This window comes from Anser cygnoides, chromosome 1, assembly GCF_040182565.1.
Source record: "Anser cygnoides isolate HZ-2024a breed goose chromosome 1, Taihu_goose_T2T_genome, whole genome shotgun sequence".
In the NCBI taxonomy this organism is placed as follows: Eukaryota; Metazoa; Chordata; class Aves; order Anseriformes; family Anatidae; genus Anser; species Anser cygnoides.
The window spans coordinates 184,391,373-184,414,218 of NC_089873.1; the positions used below are offsets into that span (position 1 = coordinate 184,391,373).

General features: G+C 38.3%; 1 protein-coding gene across 3 annotated transcripts in view; it reads left to right on the top strand.

Annotated features, from left to right (window-relative positions):
* Positions 1-18,611, top strand: part of VPS36 (vacuolar protein sorting 36 homolog) — a 20,230-nt gene extending 1,619 nt beyond the window's left edge. Inside the window, exons 3-14 of one of the 3 annotated variants that reach the window (XR_007165045.2) lie at positions 3,589-3,659; positions 4,895-5,009; positions 6,441-6,530; positions 7,783-7,869; positions 11,009-11,041; positions 11,151-11,228; positions 11,640-11,774; positions 12,648-12,713; positions 13,234-13,298; positions 13,886-14,030; positions 16,271-16,347; positions 16,434-16,483. Coding sequence is in view for 2 of the 3 variants with exons in the window: in XM_048068314.2 (XP_047924271.1) it covers positions 3,589-3,659; positions 4,895-5,009; positions 6,441-6,530; positions 7,783-7,869; positions 11,009-11,041; positions 11,151-11,228; positions 11,640-11,774; positions 12,648-12,713; positions 13,234-13,298; positions 13,886-13,970; positions 16,271-16,347; positions 16,434-16,527 (996 nt within the window). In the remaining variant the exon portion in view is untranslated. Of the gene's footprint in view, positions 1-3,588; positions 3,660-4,894; positions 5,010-6,440; positions 6,531-7,782; positions 7,870-11,008; positions 11,042-11,150; positions 11,229-11,639; positions 11,775-12,647; positions 12,714-13,233; positions 13,299-13,885; positions 14,031-16,270; positions 16,348-16,433 lie in introns of all 3 variants that reach the window. The other 2 variants (XM_048068314.2, XM_066989655.1) reach the window with 2 other exon arrangements.
* Positions 18,612-22,846: the final 4,235 nt, after the last annotated feature.

Below are 22,846 nucleotides of genomic sequence, written 5' to 3' on the forward strand. Positions count from 1 at the left end.
ATCAATTTAGAGGTTAAGCGGCAGTGCTAGAACTGTCAGTGTTAGAACTGCAGTGTAATACCCCTGTTGGATGCTTTGTATCATCAAGCCACAGCCTGAGTGTCCAGGCTAGAAATGGGTATGAAAAAACACAGACAAGTGAGAAGTTCTAAGCATAGGCTGAAACAATGTATACCACCTTACAGCTGCAATTGGAAAAGTCCTTCTGAGAACCAGCTTGAATTATGTTTGTTTTGGACACGGTCTTTTAGAAACTTCAGCCACGAAAGCCAAAATTTAGACAGAGCATGCACACGTGAGAACTTTTCAAATGTGTATTATACTCCAGTGAACTAGCTTTTAGCAAGAGTTGCTGCAGTGCCTCTGCACTCCAGGGTAGGGCTATTCCCTACCAATTATCACATCCTTGCTCCAGAGCAGGGAGCTACCAGAGCCTTCTACACATATGGTCACCAAAGATGTTCTGAATTTTGGCAAAGTAACACTTCTTATTTTCCTGTAGGGATTGTTTGCAGGAAAAGCAGACCTATTCATAGTTGAAATTTTTCAAAATGCTTTATTTTGAGACCTTGTCCCCAGGTTGGTATTACTGTTAAGTAAGTCAGAGGTTGATTGTCCAGGTCATGAGCTATTCTGTAAATAATAGCTAAATAAATGAATGTTTTTTTGTTTTGTTTTGTTTTTGAGCAGTCAGTGTGAGTTAATTTACCTCTTTTAAGCTATCTATTCACCCCTTATTTCTTCATTAGCATCTTTTTGTGACAGGTGCATGTACTGCCATGTGCATTGCTTCTAATCTTCGCAGTCAGACTTTATACTTGCCTGGAGTAACATTGCATATTTTGGCTTCAGCAAGTCAACAACTTCAACAACTGTCCAGATCTTCATTTCTCTCCTTCTCAACAAAAATATGACATTTCTCTTATCTTGCTGCTACCTAGGCCACACAGCTCCTTGTACTCTTCAAAGATCATCAAATTTACTTAAGAAACTTGGAGAATAAGAAAATAGTTTTAAGGATTAAATTTAACTCAGCAAAGACTCAGACAAGCTCCAGGGCTGATTAAGAGAAGGGGCAGAAATACACAGATGGCAGAATGTTATAATATGGCAGAAGTTACCCAGTTCTGATCTAGTACAGGTGTCCTGGTTCCAGTTAGGACAGAGTTAAGTAGCTCATAGTAGCTGGTAGGGTGCTATGTTTTGGATTAGGATGAGAAGAGCGCTGATAACATGCTGATGTTTTAATTGTTGCAGAGCAGTGTTTACACCAGGCCAAGGACTCTTCGGCTTCTTGCTCTGTCCTGCCAGCGAGCAGGCTGGGGGTGCAGCAGGAGCTGGGAGGGGACAGACCCAGGACAGCTGACCCAAACTGGCCAAAGGGGTATTCCATACCATCTGACGTCATGCTAAACAATATATAGGGGTGGCTGGCCGGGGTGGGGGGCCGGCTGCTCGGGAATAGGCTGGGCATCGGTCAGCGGGTGGTGAGCAATTGCATTGTGCATCACTTGTTTTCTTACACATTATTATTGTTAATACTATTACCATTATCACTATTATTATTATTATTGTTATTATTATTTTCCTGTCTTAATAAACTGTCTTTATCTCAACTCACAGGCTTCACTTTCCCGTTTCTCTCCCCCATCCCAGAGAGGGAGGGGGGAGGGTGAGCGAACGGCTGTGTGGTGTTTAGCTGCCAGCCGGGTTAAACCACAACAACAGGTTAATTCTTTGTCAGTAAAGGCATTTTTTTTGTTTGTTTTTAACTTTAAATCCGTAGTACACAAATGACTTAGTGTGGTAAATGAAGCTGATTCTTTCTCAAGCTTTTAGGAGTGAAATGTGTAGCACAATGCCCTTTTATTTTCATGGTGAATAGTTGGCTAAGCTCAGTTGTGATACATCAGCCTTAGAAACCTTAGCTAGCTTACTGAGAATAAATTTGTAAAGTCTCTTTTTACTGTATCAACAATCTTTACTAATAAGTGGGGCTGCTTCTTGTTAGGGTGACATTGCATAACTTGTCATAAAAACACCTGTGTTTTATAGCTGCTGTTACATACCATCTGCAGTTGAAAAGTATAGAAAATAAGCAATTTCCAAAGGAAAAATTAAGCAATTCTTTTAAGTTTGTTACATAGCCAGGTTTGCACAGCATTACAAATCATAAAATCATACATAATGTCAACACAGGATGTTAGAGAAATGTATCCAAATAAACTCTTTGATTTCATCTATCCACAGCATTTTTAACTCGCCTCTCATTTAGTATCACTTCTTGGGAAGAGGAACACTGGGAAGGAAGGGGTGATTCTAAGTCCTTGTACTTACAGTAAGCTTATAACATTTTGGCTGTGAACTAAATGAGTGAATCACTTTAAAAACGTAGGTATTGCATGTAATTGGACTCTTTTTCAGAAACTTATTTTGTTACAGAAGTGGTTTTTTGCCTATATTTAAAATGTCTGGAGTTCTGTGTTCATTTTACAAACTGCTATACTAGCAGCTAACTCTGGAGCCACAGAAGAATCTAAATATTATCTAATATCTAAATATTAAGATTTTCTAGAACAGGAAGTACAACCCTTGCTTTTTTTCCCCAGTGAGAGTTTTACTCATTAGTAGGAGTTCCTGCATGTAGAATTTTCTAAGCTCTGATTTAATGTGCATTTAATTGTTCCATGCAAAGAACAATTTTGGTAGCAGGGATTGAGAGGACCCCATAACAATGTTCATTGTAACCTAGTGTTAGGGACAGTCGTGTGGTAGATGGAAGAGAGATTGAAAGAGGGAACGCAACCCATGTTTCTGGCATTCTGGGTGACTGTCAATCACCAAGCTGTCTTGTGAAAGAAGACATTCACCAAAACAGGACCAGGCACATAATTAGGCTTTGAATTGCTCCCTTGAGCAACTTCTGTCTCAAATATATGTAAGAAGAGTTTAGCCTGGGTAGGTTAGTCTCTCACAGATGCATACAGTCTTGTTTCTTGCTCTGCTTTGTGTCTAAAGCATAATCTCAACACAGAGTTATTGAACTAAGTCCATGAGGATTGGATAGATGGAGACATTCCTACTTGGTCTATCGCCACTCAAAGGGTAATCTAGCTTTTAGACATTCAGCACTGAGAAGACTGGTGCTTTTGGGTAGCCCTTTGGCTCCCAAAGTAACATCAATGCAAATGTTTTGAGATCCTATGAGGACTGTGCACCAACAGGGATAAGCCACATTCATGTGGAAATTTTAGTGTTTAAAGTTTGAACTTAGATACTGAAGTTTTGCTGATTTCCTGAGGTTTTTATAAATTTAGCCCGAAGTGTCAAAAATCAACACATTTACGCTTAAGTTTATTTTGGTCATCTAGAACTCTCCTTTCAGCTTGTATTATTTTTTTTTCTATTTATATTTCTCTTTACTAGGTTGTTTTTATTCTTACCAACATATTTCATGTGGTGTGTCTCTGGAAGCACCTGCAGAAATCAGTACTGTTTGTGAAATGGGAAAAGAAAACACTTAGTTTAAGAGAATGAAAAGTCAGGATATGGCTTTGATTTCTCTTGTGTTTGCATTGATTATTCTAGGAATGCTGCATTGCTATACCTCTGTCTCAGGTCGTCTTTATTGAAGAGCAAGCAGCTGGGATAGGAAAAAGGTAAGGTGATAAACATTCTGTTTTTTCTCAGATGGACAATTAGTCACATATACGTTACGTAGTAATGCATGGTGGGTTCTATTTTTAACCCAAGTTTCCAGACTGACAGCCACTCACTTAAGGTCAAATGCGTAAGAGAGTGGTATTTGATGCAAGTTATTAAATAACCATCTTGTAATCACTGAAGTATGTATTCCACCTTGCTGTTTTCTTTGAGTAGTCATCAACGTCACAGTGATGTTGCCGAATCTAAACTTGAAAGCTAAGTTTAATCATTTATACCACAGAACTGGCTGGGGATAGAAACCCTGCCAGATCCCATATTATGTAACTTTACGTGACCATGATTGATTGGTTAGCGAGGAATTAGTGTTTCCCCTCAACTGGGTAACTAATTCAATATGTTATGTGTGTGAAGAAGTTTTGCAAGAAAAAGATTAACAGGAGAAATTATGTAGTTGACATCTGCTTGCAGCCAGGTAGATAGATGCAGTCAGATAAATAGAATACTGTAATATCCAGGGGGTACCCAGAACAGATCAGGTAATTTACCTATGCCAGAGAAGTCAGATAAATAAAGACCTGCAAAAAAAACTGTCTGTAAAATGAAATGGGAATGGCAGATTTGCAGCCATGCTGTGACAGTGGCCTAGTATATTCCTAAAATAATGCTATCTCAAGGTTTGTTTTGGTGATGGATGTCATTTTAGACTGTTATTCCCATGCACATTAGCTTTGAATGTTGGTTTTGGACAAATTCACATACAGTGTTTGCAAGTGGCATATACAAGCTAGGCAGATTAAACATAATATTGAGACCTTCCATTTTCCTGTGACAAAGATAGTTTATTTTGGCAGTAATTACTGCAAGTCAAAAGCCAAATCAAATGCACTGCTTGACAATTAGCTTTTACCTTAAATAACATCGTCAGAATGCCTTGCTTGAAATCTGAAGATCTGTTGCATTTAATTCTTGAGAATTGATGGTGTCTACATTTAAAACTTGTGAAATGTTGTTTTAGAGGGTATAGAAGTTTTAATGAAAGGTATTTAAATAAGTCAAAATACTTAAATGTTAATGCACAAATGTAAAGCAGAATTTGACATTTATCAGTTCGTACATGAGATAAAGCTGGTACATTTTTTGATTAAATGGTTAACTTAGACTGTAGAAAAAGGTTTTTTAGATAATAGAAAAAATCTGCTTCTTCCCTTTTGTTTTACTTATTTTTTAGTGCCAAAATAGTAGTTCATCTTCATCCTGCTTCCTCAAACAAAGAGCCTGGTCCGTTCCAAAGCAGCAAATATTCCTACATCAAACTTTCTTTCAAAGAACATGGGCAGATTGAGGTAAGTTTTGTACCATGCAAGCCCAGTACATCAGATCTTTGGACATGCCTTTCTCTTCTTGCTGTGCTAGTGATAATTTTCCGTGATCTTTCCATGTTGACTTTTGAGGTGGAGCTTTTTCAATACATCCTTTTTGAAGACAAACACTATGAGCCTTCAGGGTTCTATGCTTTGGTTAAATAACATAAATATAATTCCAAAAATGTCAGGAGGTACTGTTAGGCTTCATCCTAATTTTAATAGTTTTGATAAAGTCTTATACTTCCTATATTGTTTTTTTAATTGAACACAATATTTTCCAAAATGATGACTCTGCAATCATTAGATGTTTAACAGAATCAAAGATGTTTCTCTGTACCTAACCCTCTACTGAATAGGAATCAAACAACTTAATCATCTCTCTTATTTTATTGCTGCATGATTTTGGGTGCCTCATAGCTTTGTGTTCTTTTGTTTTGCTTTTTACCTACTGCTAATCTCAAACACTTTTAGCATTCTAAAAATAATGTAATAGACATTAAAAAGTGTTTTCCTTTTTTTTAAAAAAAAAAAAAGAGTTGTCCTCTAAAAAAAAATTTCACAGTACAAAATCCTCTCTGGAAGAGACTGAGAATTTTGACTTGGAAAGGTGAAAAAAAACATACAGTTTCACTGCAGAAAATGAGTTTTTAAGTTGAATTAGTTATAAAGGTCTTATAAATGCATTTGCTTCATCAGACTTGCTTTTATTTCTTTGTGATCAGACTCCAATTTAGGACAAGTGTGGATTTATGCCTAATTATAATTGCATAGGTGTTTTGCCTGATCATAACTTTATTTTAATGTGAATGTTCTTATTTGAAAATCAAACATACTCTGCTTACTGGTGACCTAGCATACCAGTTACACGCCAGATCATTTTTTTTATGACTTCAGAATACCTCAATGCGAACTTTGAACAACTGTAAGATTAGATTTTTCTCTAGATTTTGCTCAGTGGTCAGCGCTGACAGTTACCTAATCAACTTATGCCTCCTTGTAGTATGAACATTAAACAAATAACTTGGTATGTCAGTTACACCTGACTTTATGCTATTCTGTTAACAGATCAATAGAAATTGGATTGATCAACTTTCCTTCCTTTTCAAAGCAGGCCTTTGAGCAAATGCTGACATTTTTAGCTTTAGCATGTTTTGGAACACTTTGAATATCTGAAAAAGTATTTTACAAGAGAAGTACTCATGGAAGTTTCTAACTGCAATAGTAACCACACCTTTCCTTTCCAATTGTCAAAAATTCACTGTAATGTTGTAGTGTGGATGTGTAGGTGTTACTATGCTTCGTCTTACAGTGAAATCTGATTCATCTGGGAGATGAATCAAGATGCTAAAATACCCAGACATACTCCGCATAGTTTGTGAAACATCTGTTGTCATCCTTCAATGTTTGCAGTTCTATAGACGATTCTCAGAAGAAATCACACAAAGGAGATGGGAGAACATGCCTACCGGTCAGACCTTTCAGGTTACCAAAGATCCACAGGTATGTGCAGAGCTTCTGATATCCTTCTGTATGTTACACGTCACTTTGTTTAGTTTGAAATCATTATCTGCATGTAATCTTGTTTCCAGTTAATGCCACCCCCCATATAGCGCATCTGTCAAATATAGAACATTAAAAAAATAATTATATAATTGTTTGGAACCTGTATGTATGTGATTTAAATTTATATTCTAATTGGAAAGTTGTTATTATGGAGAATCTTTGTCATATGTTAGATTGCCTTTTTTTATTTGTCTGCATACTTCTAGGTTAAAAACTGATAAACACGTGGGTGTTTTTTCTATATATGAGTGTGTTGTATATATGAATACATAGCATATGTAGTAGTATGGATGAAATAGGATGATTTAATGATTGCTCAATGTCAAATCATGTATGTCCTCCTCTGTAAATATAGTACCTATCAACACAGTTTCCCCATCCCTGGAGGTGTTCAAGGCCAGGCTGGATGGGGCTTTGGGCAACCTGGTGTGGTGGAAGGTGTCCCTGCCCGTGGCAGGGGGTTGGGACTGGGTGGGCTTTAAGGTCCTTTCCAACACAAACAGTTCTGTGATTGTGATAGTCACATTTCATAGACTGATGGGGAAGCCTGTACCCCGTGCCACAAATCACGTAATGAAAATGCCTTGCTTCCTGTTCTTACTGGGTAACAGCAAATCATTAACACCCATGCTAAGCTTTGCAGTCAGATTTGAGGGCTGACACTAATGCTGCTTAAGTGCCATGCTTTCTAAAACATTTAGCATCAAATAAAAAGTTCACCATCACCTCCATGCTGATGTATCTCAGCAAGGAAAATTAGACTGCATTTAGCATTGTGTTTCTGTGGCTACATTTCTTTAGATTCAATTTCATGTGGTACTCATGTTTAGATGTGTTCATGCATTTCCATGGTCTGTAGTATAGATGTTCACATGGACTTGGGAGGCTTTAATTGGGATGAACTGAAATGCTCAGTCAAGATCAGGCTATTAAGCATATTGAAATTAATAGCTTTAATATAATAACCATTGTCTATACTACAGCAAGTTCATAGTTGCTTTATGCATATTGTTTAATTTTTGACTCTGATTTAAAAATGTACTCTCAAGAAATACATGAATTATTGTATGTATGGTATCAGCTCCTTGGAGGAATATTTCTGTCTTCTAATACAAGCTTTTACACACTGAGGCGGATGAGAAAACTTAGCGTTTCCTATTTTGATTCTTTACATTATTTTCTTTTGCAGGCAGGAAGAACAAGAGCTATAGGAATTGTAGGGATTGAAAGGAAATTAGAAGAAAAAAGAAAAGAGACTGACAAAAACATTTCCGAGGTAAATACTGCTGTAGTTTCAAGGTCAGCCACCTGTCTGAGCTATTTACATTTATTCACACTTTCTTTTAGGGGCAGCTGAGACTATTGTTTTTGTTGAGAAATCTGAATTGACTAAGAGTATATATTTTAACATCATTTTTAATGGGTTTTTCAAAATATATGAGGGGTATTTCTTCATGTACACAGTCCTTTCCAGAAGACTGTTGTTTGGAAATACTGCTGTGTGTTTATGAAATTAGTTTCGATAGAATTAGAAATCTGAGTTCAGTGAGTTTTTCATCAGGAGAAGCAGAACACAGAGGCAGCTACAGAAAGAGACCATTAGAAGTGTCTTTTTGCGTTTGTACGGCTAAGGTTGGTTTCAGTTGAAAACTTAATACATATTAAGAAGAATATGCTGAACTAAGGGCACGTAAGTGTGGTGCAGTTATGTTTTCATCATATAGATATTCATTTTTTTTAAATGTTAGACTTAGGTTTATAATTATAGCAGTGTTCAGTAGTCGAGGCGCCAGCGAGATGTTACAAGTATCTATGCAAAGTACGTGGGCTGGATGGAGACTGTCCTTTTTCCCAGAAACAGGACAGTAGTTGAACTTCAGATGCCAATACCGATGGACAACAGAATCCATTAATTTCGTCACTGAAGATCTCTCAAACTTATCTGGGAGCAATATCCTCAGAAATAGTCTGATTCTGTCTTGTTAACAGAGATTGGTACGTAGATTGATGCAGAAGTGCTCATAAACTGTTGACAACTGATGATGGATTCTTACGGTAAAGCTTTATGGGATTCAGCATGCCGTGATTAAAAAAAGGCATTTGCTATTCTGATGTATAAGAAAAAAAATATATAGCAGTTTTGTAGGCAGAATGTTGTTTCAGATACTGCTAGAATGTTTTTTTCTGTTTATGAAGAACAACATAGTGAATGAAGTTCTGTGTGTGGTTCAAAAGGCATTGTGGTTGTATGCGAGTCCGTATAGTTCAAACGGTATTGTCTGGTTATTTTTTCCGTTTGTAGCTTTTTCAGAGAGTAAAAGAACTCCATTTGTAAGCGTTGTATGAACGGAGGAAAGTCATGACTTGTAAAATCCTGCCTTCCTCCAGCTTTAAATGTTATAGATGACTTAATTTTAAAAAATGGTGCCCTGGCTTCCAGGAAAAGGCTTCCTGCATCTGCTGTTCGCTGCTGATAAGAATCCGGTTCTTTAGCCTTTTGTTTATCTGAGGAAGTTCCTGTTAGGTGTGTGCACATTCCCCTTTGTTTCCAGGCCTGCCCTCATGAGTCAGCCGGGGGAGGAGTTAGACACAGCATGCTGTTTATTTAGCTAAATCAAGGGTTCTTTTGATTAACAGTGTTTTCATGCACGTTGTAGAGATTAGAAATAAGCTGGGAAAAGCCTTTTTAGAAAACTTTGATATCACTTACAAGTACAGTAGAAGGATCTAAATTACACTAAAGATTGGGAAATTTATTGTAAGTTACTGTATTTGGCAGATTGGGATGCAAGAAGAAATATTCCACTTAATTTTGGATATGTAACTGAGGTACCAAGCGTTAAGAGGCTAGACTTCTGCAATCAGTCACTTGCACCATTAGGAGGGATTTGGATGAAATCCAAATCTCTGTCCCTTCCCAGAGACATCTTTCTTCTCTTCTGTGGAGTCTCAAACCAACAAGCTTCTGACTCAGGTGCCTAAATGTGAATGGGAACAATACAGCGTTACTGCATAAGTTCTGCTAAAACTTGTCTCTCTAGTGGGGGATTAGTCAGAATGAGTTAGGAAGATACTAAATTGCACAGAAGCACTGGCTAGAAATTGTTGGCAAGATGCATCTATTCTCATTTGATGTACTGTAACTGAACTACCTTCTTTATTTGCGGCTGGAGAGATGGGGTGCTGCTGTCAGGCAAGCTTTACTTGAAAGGGCTCTAGAGCTTTTCCCACACCAGTTGTTCAAAAAAGGTGGTTTGGAAAGGTTCACCACCCAGGCAGGTTGTCATGTGCTTGAGAGAGCTGAGCTGAAGGCTCAGTGTTGCTGAGGCTGGCAGAAATGAGAGTTGCTCTTAAATAGCTTAAACCTATTTGTTAACTTTTTTTGGTTGAAATGCACCATATTTTTTTTTTAATGCCAGTTGGTTATCATTACTGAAGTTTTTACCTTTTACTATACTTTCAGCTTGCTTTTATATGTTTTATTTCATCCTGAAAATGCCCTTTGCGGATAGTTGTAGATCTGTTGCATTTGAGACCATCACAGTTTGCTAAGATTAACAGACTTGAAGCCATCATGGTCTTATGATGAGTGTCCAGTTTGTTACATAGCTTTGTGGAAACGATAAAATTTCTCAGACTACAAAAAAAATGTACAGATCTGTTTTTACTTAAGCATGTGTTTGCTTTCTAGGTCCAACAACTAGAGTTTTCAGATGTTTTTTGATTTTTTTTTTTAATATTAATTTATATAACTCTGGTTGTCTCATGGGCATTATTTCATTCATTTTAACTGTTTTTGTTTATTATGGGAGCATCACTATTCCTTTGTGTACATAAGTGAAAAGATGTTGACATGTTTTCAGAGATTTTGTCTTTGGTGTACATGTGTCTCTACTGTATACGTGTGAAAGAATGTATCCTCTTGGTTATTTTAAAGGAACTACAGACTTTCTTACTGACTTAATAACATCTACTCAATAAAGTAAAATTGTCTTATCAGGAGGATTTTTTTTTCTGTAGCTTTAGATCTTGCTAGCCGTTGTCCAGAAACAATAGATCTCTTTGAGGATTAACTGGTTGAAGAAAACCAACCTCAATATCTCACTGGTCCTTCCTATTGTATGGGCTTTATAAACCATAGTGAACTAATGTTCACACTAGAAAAGTGTACGATTGTATGATTTTTGTTTTCCTTCATTCCTTGTTGTTTATGGATTATATTACTTTGATTTGTAGACCTGTATGAAACAAACTTCTCATACATCAAGGAACTATATATAACATATAACATACTAATCTATAGTGGCAGCAGCTCTTACAATTAGCTCAAATAGGTGTACAAAGGCAGCTCACTGTATCCATGAAGCTGAATGCTGTAATGATACTGATTGGGAATGTCTTGCTTTTCATTTCAGGCTTTTGAGGACCTTAGTAAACTAATGGAGAAGGTATGGCATGTGTGACTCATCGCAGTAGACTTATGCTTGTTTTCTCAGTTTTAAACATGTTTTCTCTGTTGAGCTGAAAGTTGATTTATCTATGTGTCTTCCTTGATAGGCTAAGGAAATGGTGGAGTTATCCAAGTCAATAGCTAATAAGATTAAAGAAAAGCAAGGTGACATCACCGAGGATGAGGTAAATGAATCTTGTTTCTAGAATCAACAGAAATGTTCCTATGCAAAGCAAAAGCTATCCTTCTAATAAATTGTATGTTAATAAAGAATAATTGAATACTTTTTCTTTTAAATTCTAGTTAAAGAGACTTCACTGTTTGATGTTAGTATTTATTTTGACCCTCTTTTGTTAAACAAAGATTTTGCTGCCTTTGCATAGAGAATGATGACAGTTTTCTGCTTTTCATTGGTGGTTTGCTGCTGAAAAATAAATTGTATTAGTGTTGCCTTCACTTTGCTAGTAATTGACTTTATCGGCAGTAAACCAATTGGATTTACTCACTGAAACTGTCTTGTAATAATAAAATCAAAGTGTTTTAAAAATGAGAATCATGCACAGGCTGATGTACTTCTAATTTATTTATTTGTTTAGACCATTAGGTTCAAATCATACCTGCTGAGTATGGGTATAGCTAATCCAGTCACTAGGGAAACGCATGGATCTGGTACGCATTACCACATGCAACTGGCGAAACAACTAGCTGGAATGCTGCAGACACCATTAGAGGTAAAGAACCTAATTTTGCACCAGTGTTTTCTGTGTGTTGCTGAATTTGGATGTAAATGTGTTTGGGGTGTATTACAGTGCCTATTTTTAAAGGTTCAGAGTTAGCAGCACAGTTTCGTATTCAGCGTTTATGGAAGGAATCTATATCCTCTTTCCAATTGAGAAAATTTAAGTGTATGAATTTTTGTTTGGAGTAATGGCATCTTGGTTTCTAATTCATGAAATGGTGGTGGTATCTAGTAAATCACATTAGCAGCCTTTCTGTTTGAACCACCTTTATTTCTTCCCACAGAGTATTTTTTTTTTTTAGAAAGAAACAACAGTAACTTTGAAAAGATAAGCAGTCATTCTTCAAACTGTTTAAAAATTCTATACTTATTCTCTCTTAGTAATGCATCATATTTTAATTTATCGGAAGCTCTCAGAGTTCAAGATTATTGCCAAAAAGCTTGATTTCCTTTTGAAACTTCAAAGTCTATATGTCTTCTAAGAAACATATAGTATGTTTTGTGAAATAAATGTGCTACCTGCTATGATCAGAAGGACAAACTATCTGAAAAGTAAGAGCTGTAAGTTGATCGATAGATTTAATATATTGAAATTCTTTGTTCCCGTGACTTATTCTTTGTGGTAACTCAAAGTAACTCTCAGTTTTTGGATATAGTATCATTTTTTTTTACATTTTAAAATGATTAGATAAAGATATCATCTAACAAATTAATGCTAGAAATACTTGGTATTGTCCTGGGTAGCTTTTTTATTAAAGGCCATCGTTTAGCTCCTCGGTTTTCTGTTTAATCAGTCAAATGCAAGTTAAGATACTGCGTTTACTAGATTAATACTATTTCTCTTACCAGTCTTGTACTTACACAGGAGAGAGGAGGAATCATGTCTCTCACAGAAGTGTACTGTCTGGTAAATCGTGCACGAGGACTAGAGGTGAGAAGTTGATTTGTCTTAAATATTTTGTAAAATGTACTTCCTTTATAAGGTAATTGAAGAAAAAGTGCAAAAGTATTCCCTACCAATTGCTCACTAACAACAGGAAGTGATAAGCCCTTCATTAAAATGAGGAATGTTCACCATTTTCCTTTCTCCTCCTTCCACGTAATGGTTGTGTTCTCTGTAGTTTGTCATAATGTATGCTGCCTTTTACAATACTGTATAAAAGAAATAATCCGTCCTTATCTAGAAAGAAAACTGTAAGGACAGAATACTAAAGAATATGGATTGTTTTTCCAAAGTACATCAATTTTCTCTGCACACAGGGCAAGAAAGAGCATTACAGAAAACATAGCAAGGGATCAGGAAGGAGTGTAGAAGCCAAGAGAGTAGACAACAGTATAAAAGAAAAAAAAGAACAAAATTATGTAATCTGGTGTATATTATAGCTGTAGTTGTTGTAACTTTTACTGATACTGGAATTGCAAACTCTGAATAAACGTTTTACTATTTTTAGTTGCTCTCACCTGAAGATTTAGTAAATGCTTGTAAGATGCTGGAGTCACTGAAATTACCACTAAGGTAAGAGATTTACAGATGTACTTATAAAACATGGTACTCGCAAGTCAGGCTTAATGCTTTACCTGCCTACAGCAGCTATTTTTTTTAAACAAAGTCATCCAGGAGCTGCTTAATGCACCAACATCCGCTCTATATTAAAATATTAATTTTTAACCGTCTTTCACTTTGTCTGCTATGGATATGTAGAATATGTAGCAGTAGGAATGAAATAGGATGATTGAATGATTGCTCCGTGTCAAACCATTTATGTCCTCCTTTGTTGATATTGCCTATCAACATAGTTCCCCATCCCTGGAAGTGTTCAAGGCCAGGTTGGATGAAGCCTGGTGTAGTGGAAGGTGTCCCTGCCCATGGCAGCGGGGTAGGAATTAGATTGTGCCTTCTGGCACAAGCCATTCTGTAACTTTTTTGAGACTGAGAAAAGTATTTGACTAATGCTAGGCATGTGCCTAGCTCTTGCCTGTCTCTTCAGGCTTTGAAGATGCTTTTAATTTTAAGTTCATTTTACCCAGCTTTTTTTTTCTTTTTGAATGTGGTTATAACCGTGTGAGCGGATTTTTTAGTAACTTTGACTCTCCTGATTTTAGGCTTCGGATATTTGACAGTGGTGTGATGGTGCTTGAGCTCCAGTCTCACAATGAAGAGGAAATGGTAGCTTCTGCTTTAGAGACAGTATGTGAACTTCACTTCCTTCAGTGTTCAGACTGTGCTGGGGATACTTAAATACATTAGGTATAAAAATGTAAAATACAGGACCTCCTTTTGAGGTTTTAAAATACAAAATATTGCACTTCCAAAATCTTCTAACAGTAATACTTAAATAGCACTTCTCATCTTCAAATGCTGTGCAGGCAATAGTCTTAGTCATTGCTTTTTCCTTAAGGAATAAAACACTTTTCCATCTCTTTTCAAACTTCATTAACCTTTAACCTTCCTCCAGATCTTTCACGCTGTAGGATAAAATGCATGGTGTATATTAAGCATGTAACTTAACAAAAGTGGACTTCAGTCTCTGTACACAATGTGCTTAAAGGTAGTGAAAGTAGCTCTTAAATGTTGATATGGCTAGTTGGTTTGGGTTTATTTTGTAAAATAGCTCATCGTGTGTGTAACACTTTATACTGAGTTTGCTGTAAAGAGCACTCAGTTGCAGAGTAATTGATGGAGAATTAAGCTGGCTTCATCAGGAGAAAAAAAAGTAGCATAGATTGCTCAGGGTGGTAAACATTCATGGTCTTGCTATGTCTTGACTCTTTAAAGTGCTGCTGTCCCATTAATATGGTGCATTTTCCTATATGTTTTCCAGTGGGATGTGAATTTGTTTTTCACAAAGCTGAATGAAAGGTGGTTGGGTGTATTTAAAGTTAGGCATAAGTCAAAAAGGACTTTGACTGACTTGGGCAGTCAAAGAAGAAAAAGTAGAGCTATCACAGGCATCTTCTCACTTGATAAATCAAGTGGACTCTTCAGCGTGGCTTTCTGTGATTGGTACTGTTAGAGCACTCTCTCACCAAAAAGATCTTTTAGATAAGAGGAATGTGTATAGCTGTCTAAAAAATACCTTCTTCAATTATCAAAATTAAGACACTTAAATATTTCAGTATATGTTAATCCTTTCAATTTATTTTGTTACATTTACAGAAAAATACCTAGTCCATTTCAGTCTTTTAATATATATATATATATATTTCAAATTAATTTGTTGCCTTCAGTAAGAGGGCTTATCACGGAAAGGAAAGGAAAGGCCTTTTCTTAACAAATGAGGTCAACCACAGAAAGCAACAGATGGTGGATTTGTTAACGAGGTGCCTTTTTTCTTTTATTTTCGTAACATGGGGCTTTGACTTCATAGAAAAATGGAAGGGAGAGGCTTTGAGTGAGGAAGGCTAGCCCATAAGGGAAAGGGAAGATGTGATCAGAATAGTGGCCAAAAGCTCCCTGTGCTTAAATTATAATGTGCAGTAACTTGAAACTTCTGAGAAAAAAAAAGAAAGGAAATCGCAGGATTTCAGAGAGGAGAGTGATGTGGTTTAGAATGGCTGGCGAAGACAAGAGATGATGTGGAAGTCAATGGGAGCCGAAGTCACTCTTGATGAGAGTGGTGGGTTTGGGAAGGAAAAATAGTTAATGACCCATATGCCATATTAGATTGTATAGCTGGCTTCCAGTACTCAGATGCAATCATTTATGGTCATGAAATCCGAAGTTAGGACTAATTCAATCTGAGTTTCTGCAGAAGGAATACTGCTGCTCAGGGAGTGCTCGGAATGACGCAGAGTAAATCCCTCCCCACCTGGTTATGTGGGAAGCAGGAAATGGCAACTACATGTGGATGTGAAAGTCTGCTTTAATCAGTGGAGAAATGGAAGAAATAATTTGTAGCTAATAAATCAAATGTCTATATAGGAAATTCAATGCTGTAATAATCCTGGACTTAACATTTTGTATTTTAAGTGTCCGCATGCCAACCTGTGTGAGAAGGTTTCATTTTCACATGTATCAACCAGCGTGATTGAGACAATGGGACCAAAGTTTTGAGTCCCAAGACTGAATCTGTCTTTTCTGTTATCTGAATGTGATGGTGGCTTTTACTGATCCCACTAGTAGGCCATAATGTAGGGTGGAGTAAGGAGGTTTTGGGATTTAATACAGCCAGTAGAGATACCTTAATTCAACTCAAATTCCCCACCTCCCTTTAAGATGATGTGGATTTCTAAATGGATGACCTGTCCTGCCCTGCTGGCTTTTATTTCCTCACTTGAGCTTCACAGTCTGCAGAATCACTTAGTACACTTGAGCTGTGTAAATACTAGTTGTTACAGAATACTGCTGTCTGTGAGCTATTTTTTAAAATGCAAACAAACTAGTTGTCTTCACAAGAGTTTTGCTACCAATTTATCACTTTACAAGGCTAGACCTGACTGAGTTGCTATTTTAATGCCCTCGTTTGTTTATCTGTTTGTTTTTGATAGGTCTCTGAAAAAGGTTCTCTCACAGCTGATGAGTTTGCAAAGCTGGTGGGGATGTCTGTTCTCTTAGCCAAAGAAAGGTAAGTAATAATTGTTGTGTTTAATAATGCCTTCATTATCACGTTGTCCTCAACTAATGCAACAAATCTTCTTTTGCTTTCTTTAGGCTGCTTCTCGCTGAGAAGATGGGCCATCTTTGCAGAGATGATTCGGTGGAAGGCTTGAGATTCTACCCAAATTTATTTCTAACGCAAAGCTAATGTAGTTTGTGTACATCTGCTATGTAACAGTTGAACGTGAGAGCAGAGGGCAAAACCCTTGCCACAACTGACTTCAAAGATTTTTTACTTTTTGTCAACTGCAACAGTGGTGAACATTGCAATGCTTTACAGTTCTCAGGTATTTCAAGTGCTGAATGAATCTTCTTATGCAGAACCAAAAGAAAATAGGAATCACTAGGTCAGAAACATAGTAATTGTCTCAAGCTGGCTAGCTCATGTTTCAGGTCTTATTTGATGTGCTCTGTAACTTCTCATTTCAAGAAAAATGTGATGAAGATTCGACACAAGTGAAAGTGGAGAGAATACCCCTGTAGCCTGCCATGAGCGTCGGCACCCAGAACATAGGTTATTGCATACTCCAATTTCAGTTTATTTATGTCTAGAGCAACAAAGCAGACAGATGCATCCATAGCGATAAGAACAGTAACTTTAGTGTGTACCGAGGTATAAGGAACAAAACGGTGTAGCGTAACCCCTTCTCCCTGAAGTGATGAAGTATTCTGAGAGGATCTTGGGATTCTTTACGCTCTGAGACAGAAAGAACCTGCTGCAGGAGAGATTAACAGATGTTATGTGAATCTAGAAAGCATTGTTCATTTTGTCATGTCTTATGCTAATATCTCAGACAGAAGCATTGTTAGTACAGACTTCCTCCCTTCTCTTTCTTTGCCATCTCCCTTCCTGTCTCATTGTGTTGCACTTTGGGTGCACTTTCTCTGTCCTCTCTTTACATCGTGCGGTGTAGTAGCCTCCTGTCACTTTACCAGACTCAGTGCTCTAATGTGCTTGGTTTTTGTCCTGTACTTCAATGAAAGGTCAGGCTTCATCAGCCTGTTACTGTTTCAGAGAGACGGTTCATTTTGCTTGTGCCTCGTATGCCAAAATTAATGTACTTTCAATACTGAAGGGAGGAGGAAGACTATCGCCCTATGTTTAGTAGTCACGAGTTAACATTTTGTGTGGTATTCCTCACCCTGTGTTCAGACTGAATGCAATTTGCCCTCAGCTTTCATAACTCCAGTGGAGTTGTTCTATTACTTGAAAATCTGTCATGGTAATAATGGTCAGTGGATGTTTATGATCCACGTCAGTTAAATTTTCAGCTTTTTGAAATGACCAGTTTTAGTAAATAAAAAAATTAATTCAAGTTATGGGCAAGGACAACATACATGCAACTGCATTATGGCTGTAAAGCCAAATCAGCATCACAGAAAAGGTGAGAAAGGTGTGTGTGTTTGTTTTGCAGCCTGAAAACGTTGTCAGAGCTATTTGTTACCATAGCTCAAACAGGGTTAAGAACCTGGGAATAATGAGTTCAGTGTGGAGATCCCTACAGTGCTGATGCTTTTGATTTGTCAGATGTTCATTTAAATCTAGAGAACTGTATCCTCTTATCCTTGTCACTAGCAGACTTTTATGGAGTGCTTTCTTTAGGGCAGTTTTCCTCTGTGTTTCACGGAAGTGGCTAGCACTAATGGATTTGGTGCAGCTGAAAGAACTGTGCCGCACCATTCTTACTGTGTTAACCATCCAGTACCGTCTGTCCAGGAGCCGTATGGCCTGCTGCTTTCCTTCATCCTCCCCACAACCCACGGAAGAGATATATGCGAGGTACTTCGGGCAACATCTGTCTAAGAAAGGACTGGAAGTTAAGAAATGCCGAAGCAAAAAGCTGGTTCATGAAGGCTGTTTCTTGTGCGTGATACCCAAACCTGCCAAGGGGAGACCGGTGGTTTGTGGGCCTGAACCTCTCCCCACAAGGGGGCATGTCTTCTGCCAGAAAGCACAAAGACAGAAAGGAAATGCAAAGTGTAAACTTCCAGCCTCTGTTGCTCCAACCCAGAGCATTTCGGTATCTTAATTAAGCAATAACAAGATGATGTATTTAGAATGATGGTACCTTCTTGAGCGTTTTGTTCCCAAGATTTTCCTCAATTTTTTTTTTCTTCCTGTAGGGAAGAAATCTAGTGGCCAGATCATATAGCTGGTTTAAAATTTAAACATAAACAAGAGAAAATGACTGCCAGAAAGTAATAAAAATTAAAAGGTTTTTCTTAAATAGACTGTTCTGTGAGTTTTTTCTTCCTAAATGTTTTGGGGCAGCTTTAAAGTTTTTACACATCAAAATCTTGTGGTTCTGTTCTTCTTCTTTTTTTTTTTTTTCCCCTCCAACCTTGATGTTTCTATGAGATATTTTTGCTGTGTGATTTCTACCCGGAAGGGTAGAGGTCAGGTTCAATTTAAAATTAAAAGGTAGAACTAAATGTAGCTAAAATGCCCTGGTTCTGTTGCTTAGTAGCCTGTGACGTATCAGAGGTTAAAATCACAAAACCGTAGATGCCCATGGAAGCACAGACTGGCTCCCTCGTGACATCAGAGTCAGACCCACACATACACTGGCATTGGAAAGGCCTTGGACACATTTAAATTTCTTTTCCCAGCTGAAAGACCACAGAAATCATGTATCTGATACCCACAGTGAGCCAGCTGCTAGTAGAACAAGTATAGTGGCATTATTTATGGGTGTGTGATACCGTGGTAGCACATCAGGTTGTCTGAAGTTGTCAGCGCCTAGTCCTGTTTCCATTGGTAATACTAGCAAAAAAAAAAAAAAAAGCGAAACAAACTATTGACTATATTGATGCAGGATTATAAAAGAGGAGAATACAGCAGCTGTCATTTCCACAGATCACTACAGCTTGATCTGTAAGGTGCTTATATGAACCTCGTTTTCTTACATGTTTTGATCGTTCCTAGGACACTTGTATCATACCACGATACATGAACGCTATCTCGCTTTGCCAGGATGTCCAATTATGCAGTCCTTTGAACAGAGGCTGGTAACAGAGCTCCATTCAAAAAGCCCTTGTTCCTTTATGGAGCAGTCTTAAATGATGATTATGCTTTTCATTTGAAAACACAGGCTTTTTTATGCCTCTGACAGGAAGAGGAGGCTGCTCAGGAATCTGTACATCTCTTCCGTTTCTCTTTTGCCTTTGTTTTCAGGAACAATTACTTTATATTCAGCCTATGGAAGCGTGGATCAGATCTGAGCTGTATTTCTGAAGTGTTACATACATGTGTATGTATGCATATTTGGAAGTCCTTAGGAGTGTATCTTCAATAATTGCTACTGGTCATAGAGTGATTAGCTAAACTCATCAGTGCTCAGTTTTTCTAAGCTTTTGCAGTTTGCCCAAAGGACCTGATTCTGTGTGTGTTGTAAAATTAGTGGAAGTATTGTCACCGAATTCATAAAGACTGTAGCGGGAGCCAGCAGGAGCGTGTTGCCACCAGGAGAAATTTCCTGCTTCCTAAAAGCTGGGGTGCTTTCATTTGGAACCGGACAGTTCTTTCGGCATCCATGAACAGGCAGGAATGACGGATGCAAAATTATTTGTGGACTTGATATGAAATCGCTTTCTTTGGTATGAAGCCCTCCCCAACTTCTGAGCTATGTTCACAAATCAGACTATTATGTTGTTTCTCCTATTTTAGCCGTTCCCATTTCATCCTAATTCTCAGTGCTTCAGTGATTCAAGTGTCAGGTCTTCCTCTGCTCTCTTCTAGAGAACAAGTCTTAAGAGGAGCCTGTAGCTGTAGAACTTAGGAGCATGGTTTAGTGGTGGACTTCTCAGTGCTGGGTTAACGGTTGGACTAGCTGATCTTAGAGGTCTCTTCCAACCTGAATGATTCTCTGATGCTAAGATTTAAGCTCTCATTTTGTTGTCCCAATAAAGCTGCAAATAGCCTGTTGGCGATATTTGTCTTTACTTTAAGGAGATACTTTTCAGTACATTTTTTTTTTTAAAGTATTTTAAGGAAAGACTTTTTGGAGCTGAGCCCAAGTGGCATACCTCCCAGGTAGGTGTCCTGGCCAGCAGGCTTGAGAGCGATTTTTTTTTTCTTTGTGGATTGGAATTAAAGTATTATCTGAGTATTTAAAATAAAAAATAAAAAATTGGGAGAGAGCGGGGAGTCCTCGGTTTCAGAACACCCCATAGCCTGCTAGTTAGCACACACTCATGAGAGGTAAACCTGATAGAAGCCAGCTTGCTTCACATCCCAGCTCCAAACCAAAGGCTAAGTATGATTTTGGGTTTCCTCTTTCCCTCTGGATTGTAAGTGCTGTGACTTCAGATTCCTCCAGAGGAGGGAAACATTAATCCCTGCTCTGCCATCCTCACAGCAGCGACTGACAGCGAGCTGAGGGTAAAAGGGGCTGGTACTGCCAGAATATTCATGATCCCCTTCTGAATTTAGCCCTTTGCTTCTACTTCTGGCATGAGTTCAGAGCATCCAGACGTTTTGCATTGTTTAATTCACGTATTTTATATACTTGGACGTTTTCACTTAGATGGCAGAATGATCTCAAGGGAGTAAGTAAAGGAGGAGACTGATGTAATCTAATCTAAATGCTGTTTCACTCTCTGTACTTTGAAGTGAACAGTCAAACAAAGAAATCAGTGCTCCTGTGCCCCTCGATTCACATGTGCAGAATACTCCCGGAAACTCGAAGGCAGGACTTGTTATTTTAACCAAAAAGTTTGCAGGAGGATACACGCCGTGTGAAAGCACTCTCTTATGGGAGGAACTATAACGGCAGCATGGCTGCACTGAATAAATTTCTCTGTTGCTGCTTTGGCATTTGTGTTGTGGTAATTTCACGATTCATTTTAAGTAGGTAGAATTCATTTCAAATGTTGCCTAAACGTGACAGCATTTGACGCTGTCTATGAGAAACAGCTGCTCTTTCAGCCAGACTCGGCAGTTGCGCGTGCGGCACAATTCCCCTGAGTTTCACTTAAAATCCGACAGAGAATTTGAGGTGTGTCCTTAAATTGCAAAGGTATTATGGTCTGATCCACCCATTAAATGGGAAGGGCAAAACTCCCACTGACTTCACACCCAGCCTTCGTTGTAATCAGATGCTGACCAGCTAACAGCTCTGCAAAGAGGTGCCTCAGGTAGGGCTGGGCCCTGACGGCAAGGAAGAGCTTAAAAGGTGGTCAGGAATAAGATCCCAAAATGTTTTGGTCTTTTCAGCAGAAATACTAAACGAGCCATAAGTGATGCAAAGTGACTGGTTTTGATCTCTCTGCCTGTCTATTGTTTTTTCCACAGTGTTTTGGGAAAGCCCAAGATAAGGATTTTTTATTTTATTTTATTTTATTTTCCGGCTGGGACACTGATCCATTTATAGGTTATAAGGCCAGAAGGAACTATGACCGTCTGTCTTGACCTCTCGGGTACCAGAAGCTGTAGGACTTCCCTTCGTTAACTTGTGTTTGAGCTAGAGCTCCTCTTTCATGAACAAGAGGCCTTGGTTTCTGGGAAATCCCACCACAACTCTTGGCAGCTTTTTCCAGTGACTATTACCTGTTGTAAAAATGCTCTCAGTACACGTAATCAGAGCTTGCTTAGCTTCAGCTCCCAGGCACTGGACATTATATTTAAAGAATCTGCTATCACAGGTGTGTTCCCCACAAAAATAAACCATTTGGAGTCCTTCTTCCTCTACGTTTTCTTTTTTTCTGCTTTTTCCAAGGTCTTCTACAGCTACCTAATAACCACATAAATTGTGCGCATCAGAACTGAACAAAGGAAACGGCATTGCAGAAGTACTAATTGCAGGGGCAATTTGTATTTTTTGCCGTATATCCCCAATTTTTTCTCCTCCCAGCCTCCCAGACTGCACGCCCATGCTATCGAACAAGTGTTTGAGCCCACGTCCCTGCTCAGTTCGCTCCCCACCCGCACGGCTCAGATGCAAGCGTGAGTCAGGCTGCAGCCTTCTGGTGGGCTCTCACCCCCACGGGGATCTTAAGAAAGAGGGAAAGTGGGGTTTGGGGGTGGTCCCCTGCACGAGCTGCACCGGGCTATGTGCTCTGCAGCCCCCGTTCCCAATGAAAGTCCTAAGCTAGACCTTTTCTTAAGCTCCGTATTAAAACTCTGAGCCCAAAACCACAGCTATTAACGAACAGCATTGGTAGAAAGTCTCGGGGCTTAGCGTGCTTAAGCCTGCCCTGCAGGATCGCTGGCAATTTACAGAAGCTTTCCTGAAAATGTGCTTCCTCCTTGGTTGTCCTTCAAGTTATGCTTATTGCTCTCAGCAAAACTCTTGGTGTATTTCACTTGAGAACCTCATCATTGATCCGGTATCAAAATGAAAGCTACTCTCTCCCTGATTTTCCTACAAGTTCTGTTTCCTCATAGTGATTTGACCTAGATCATATATCTTGTACTTGGTCATAATACTTTTCAGTGGGATAGTGGCAAAAAAAATAAACCAGCGTCT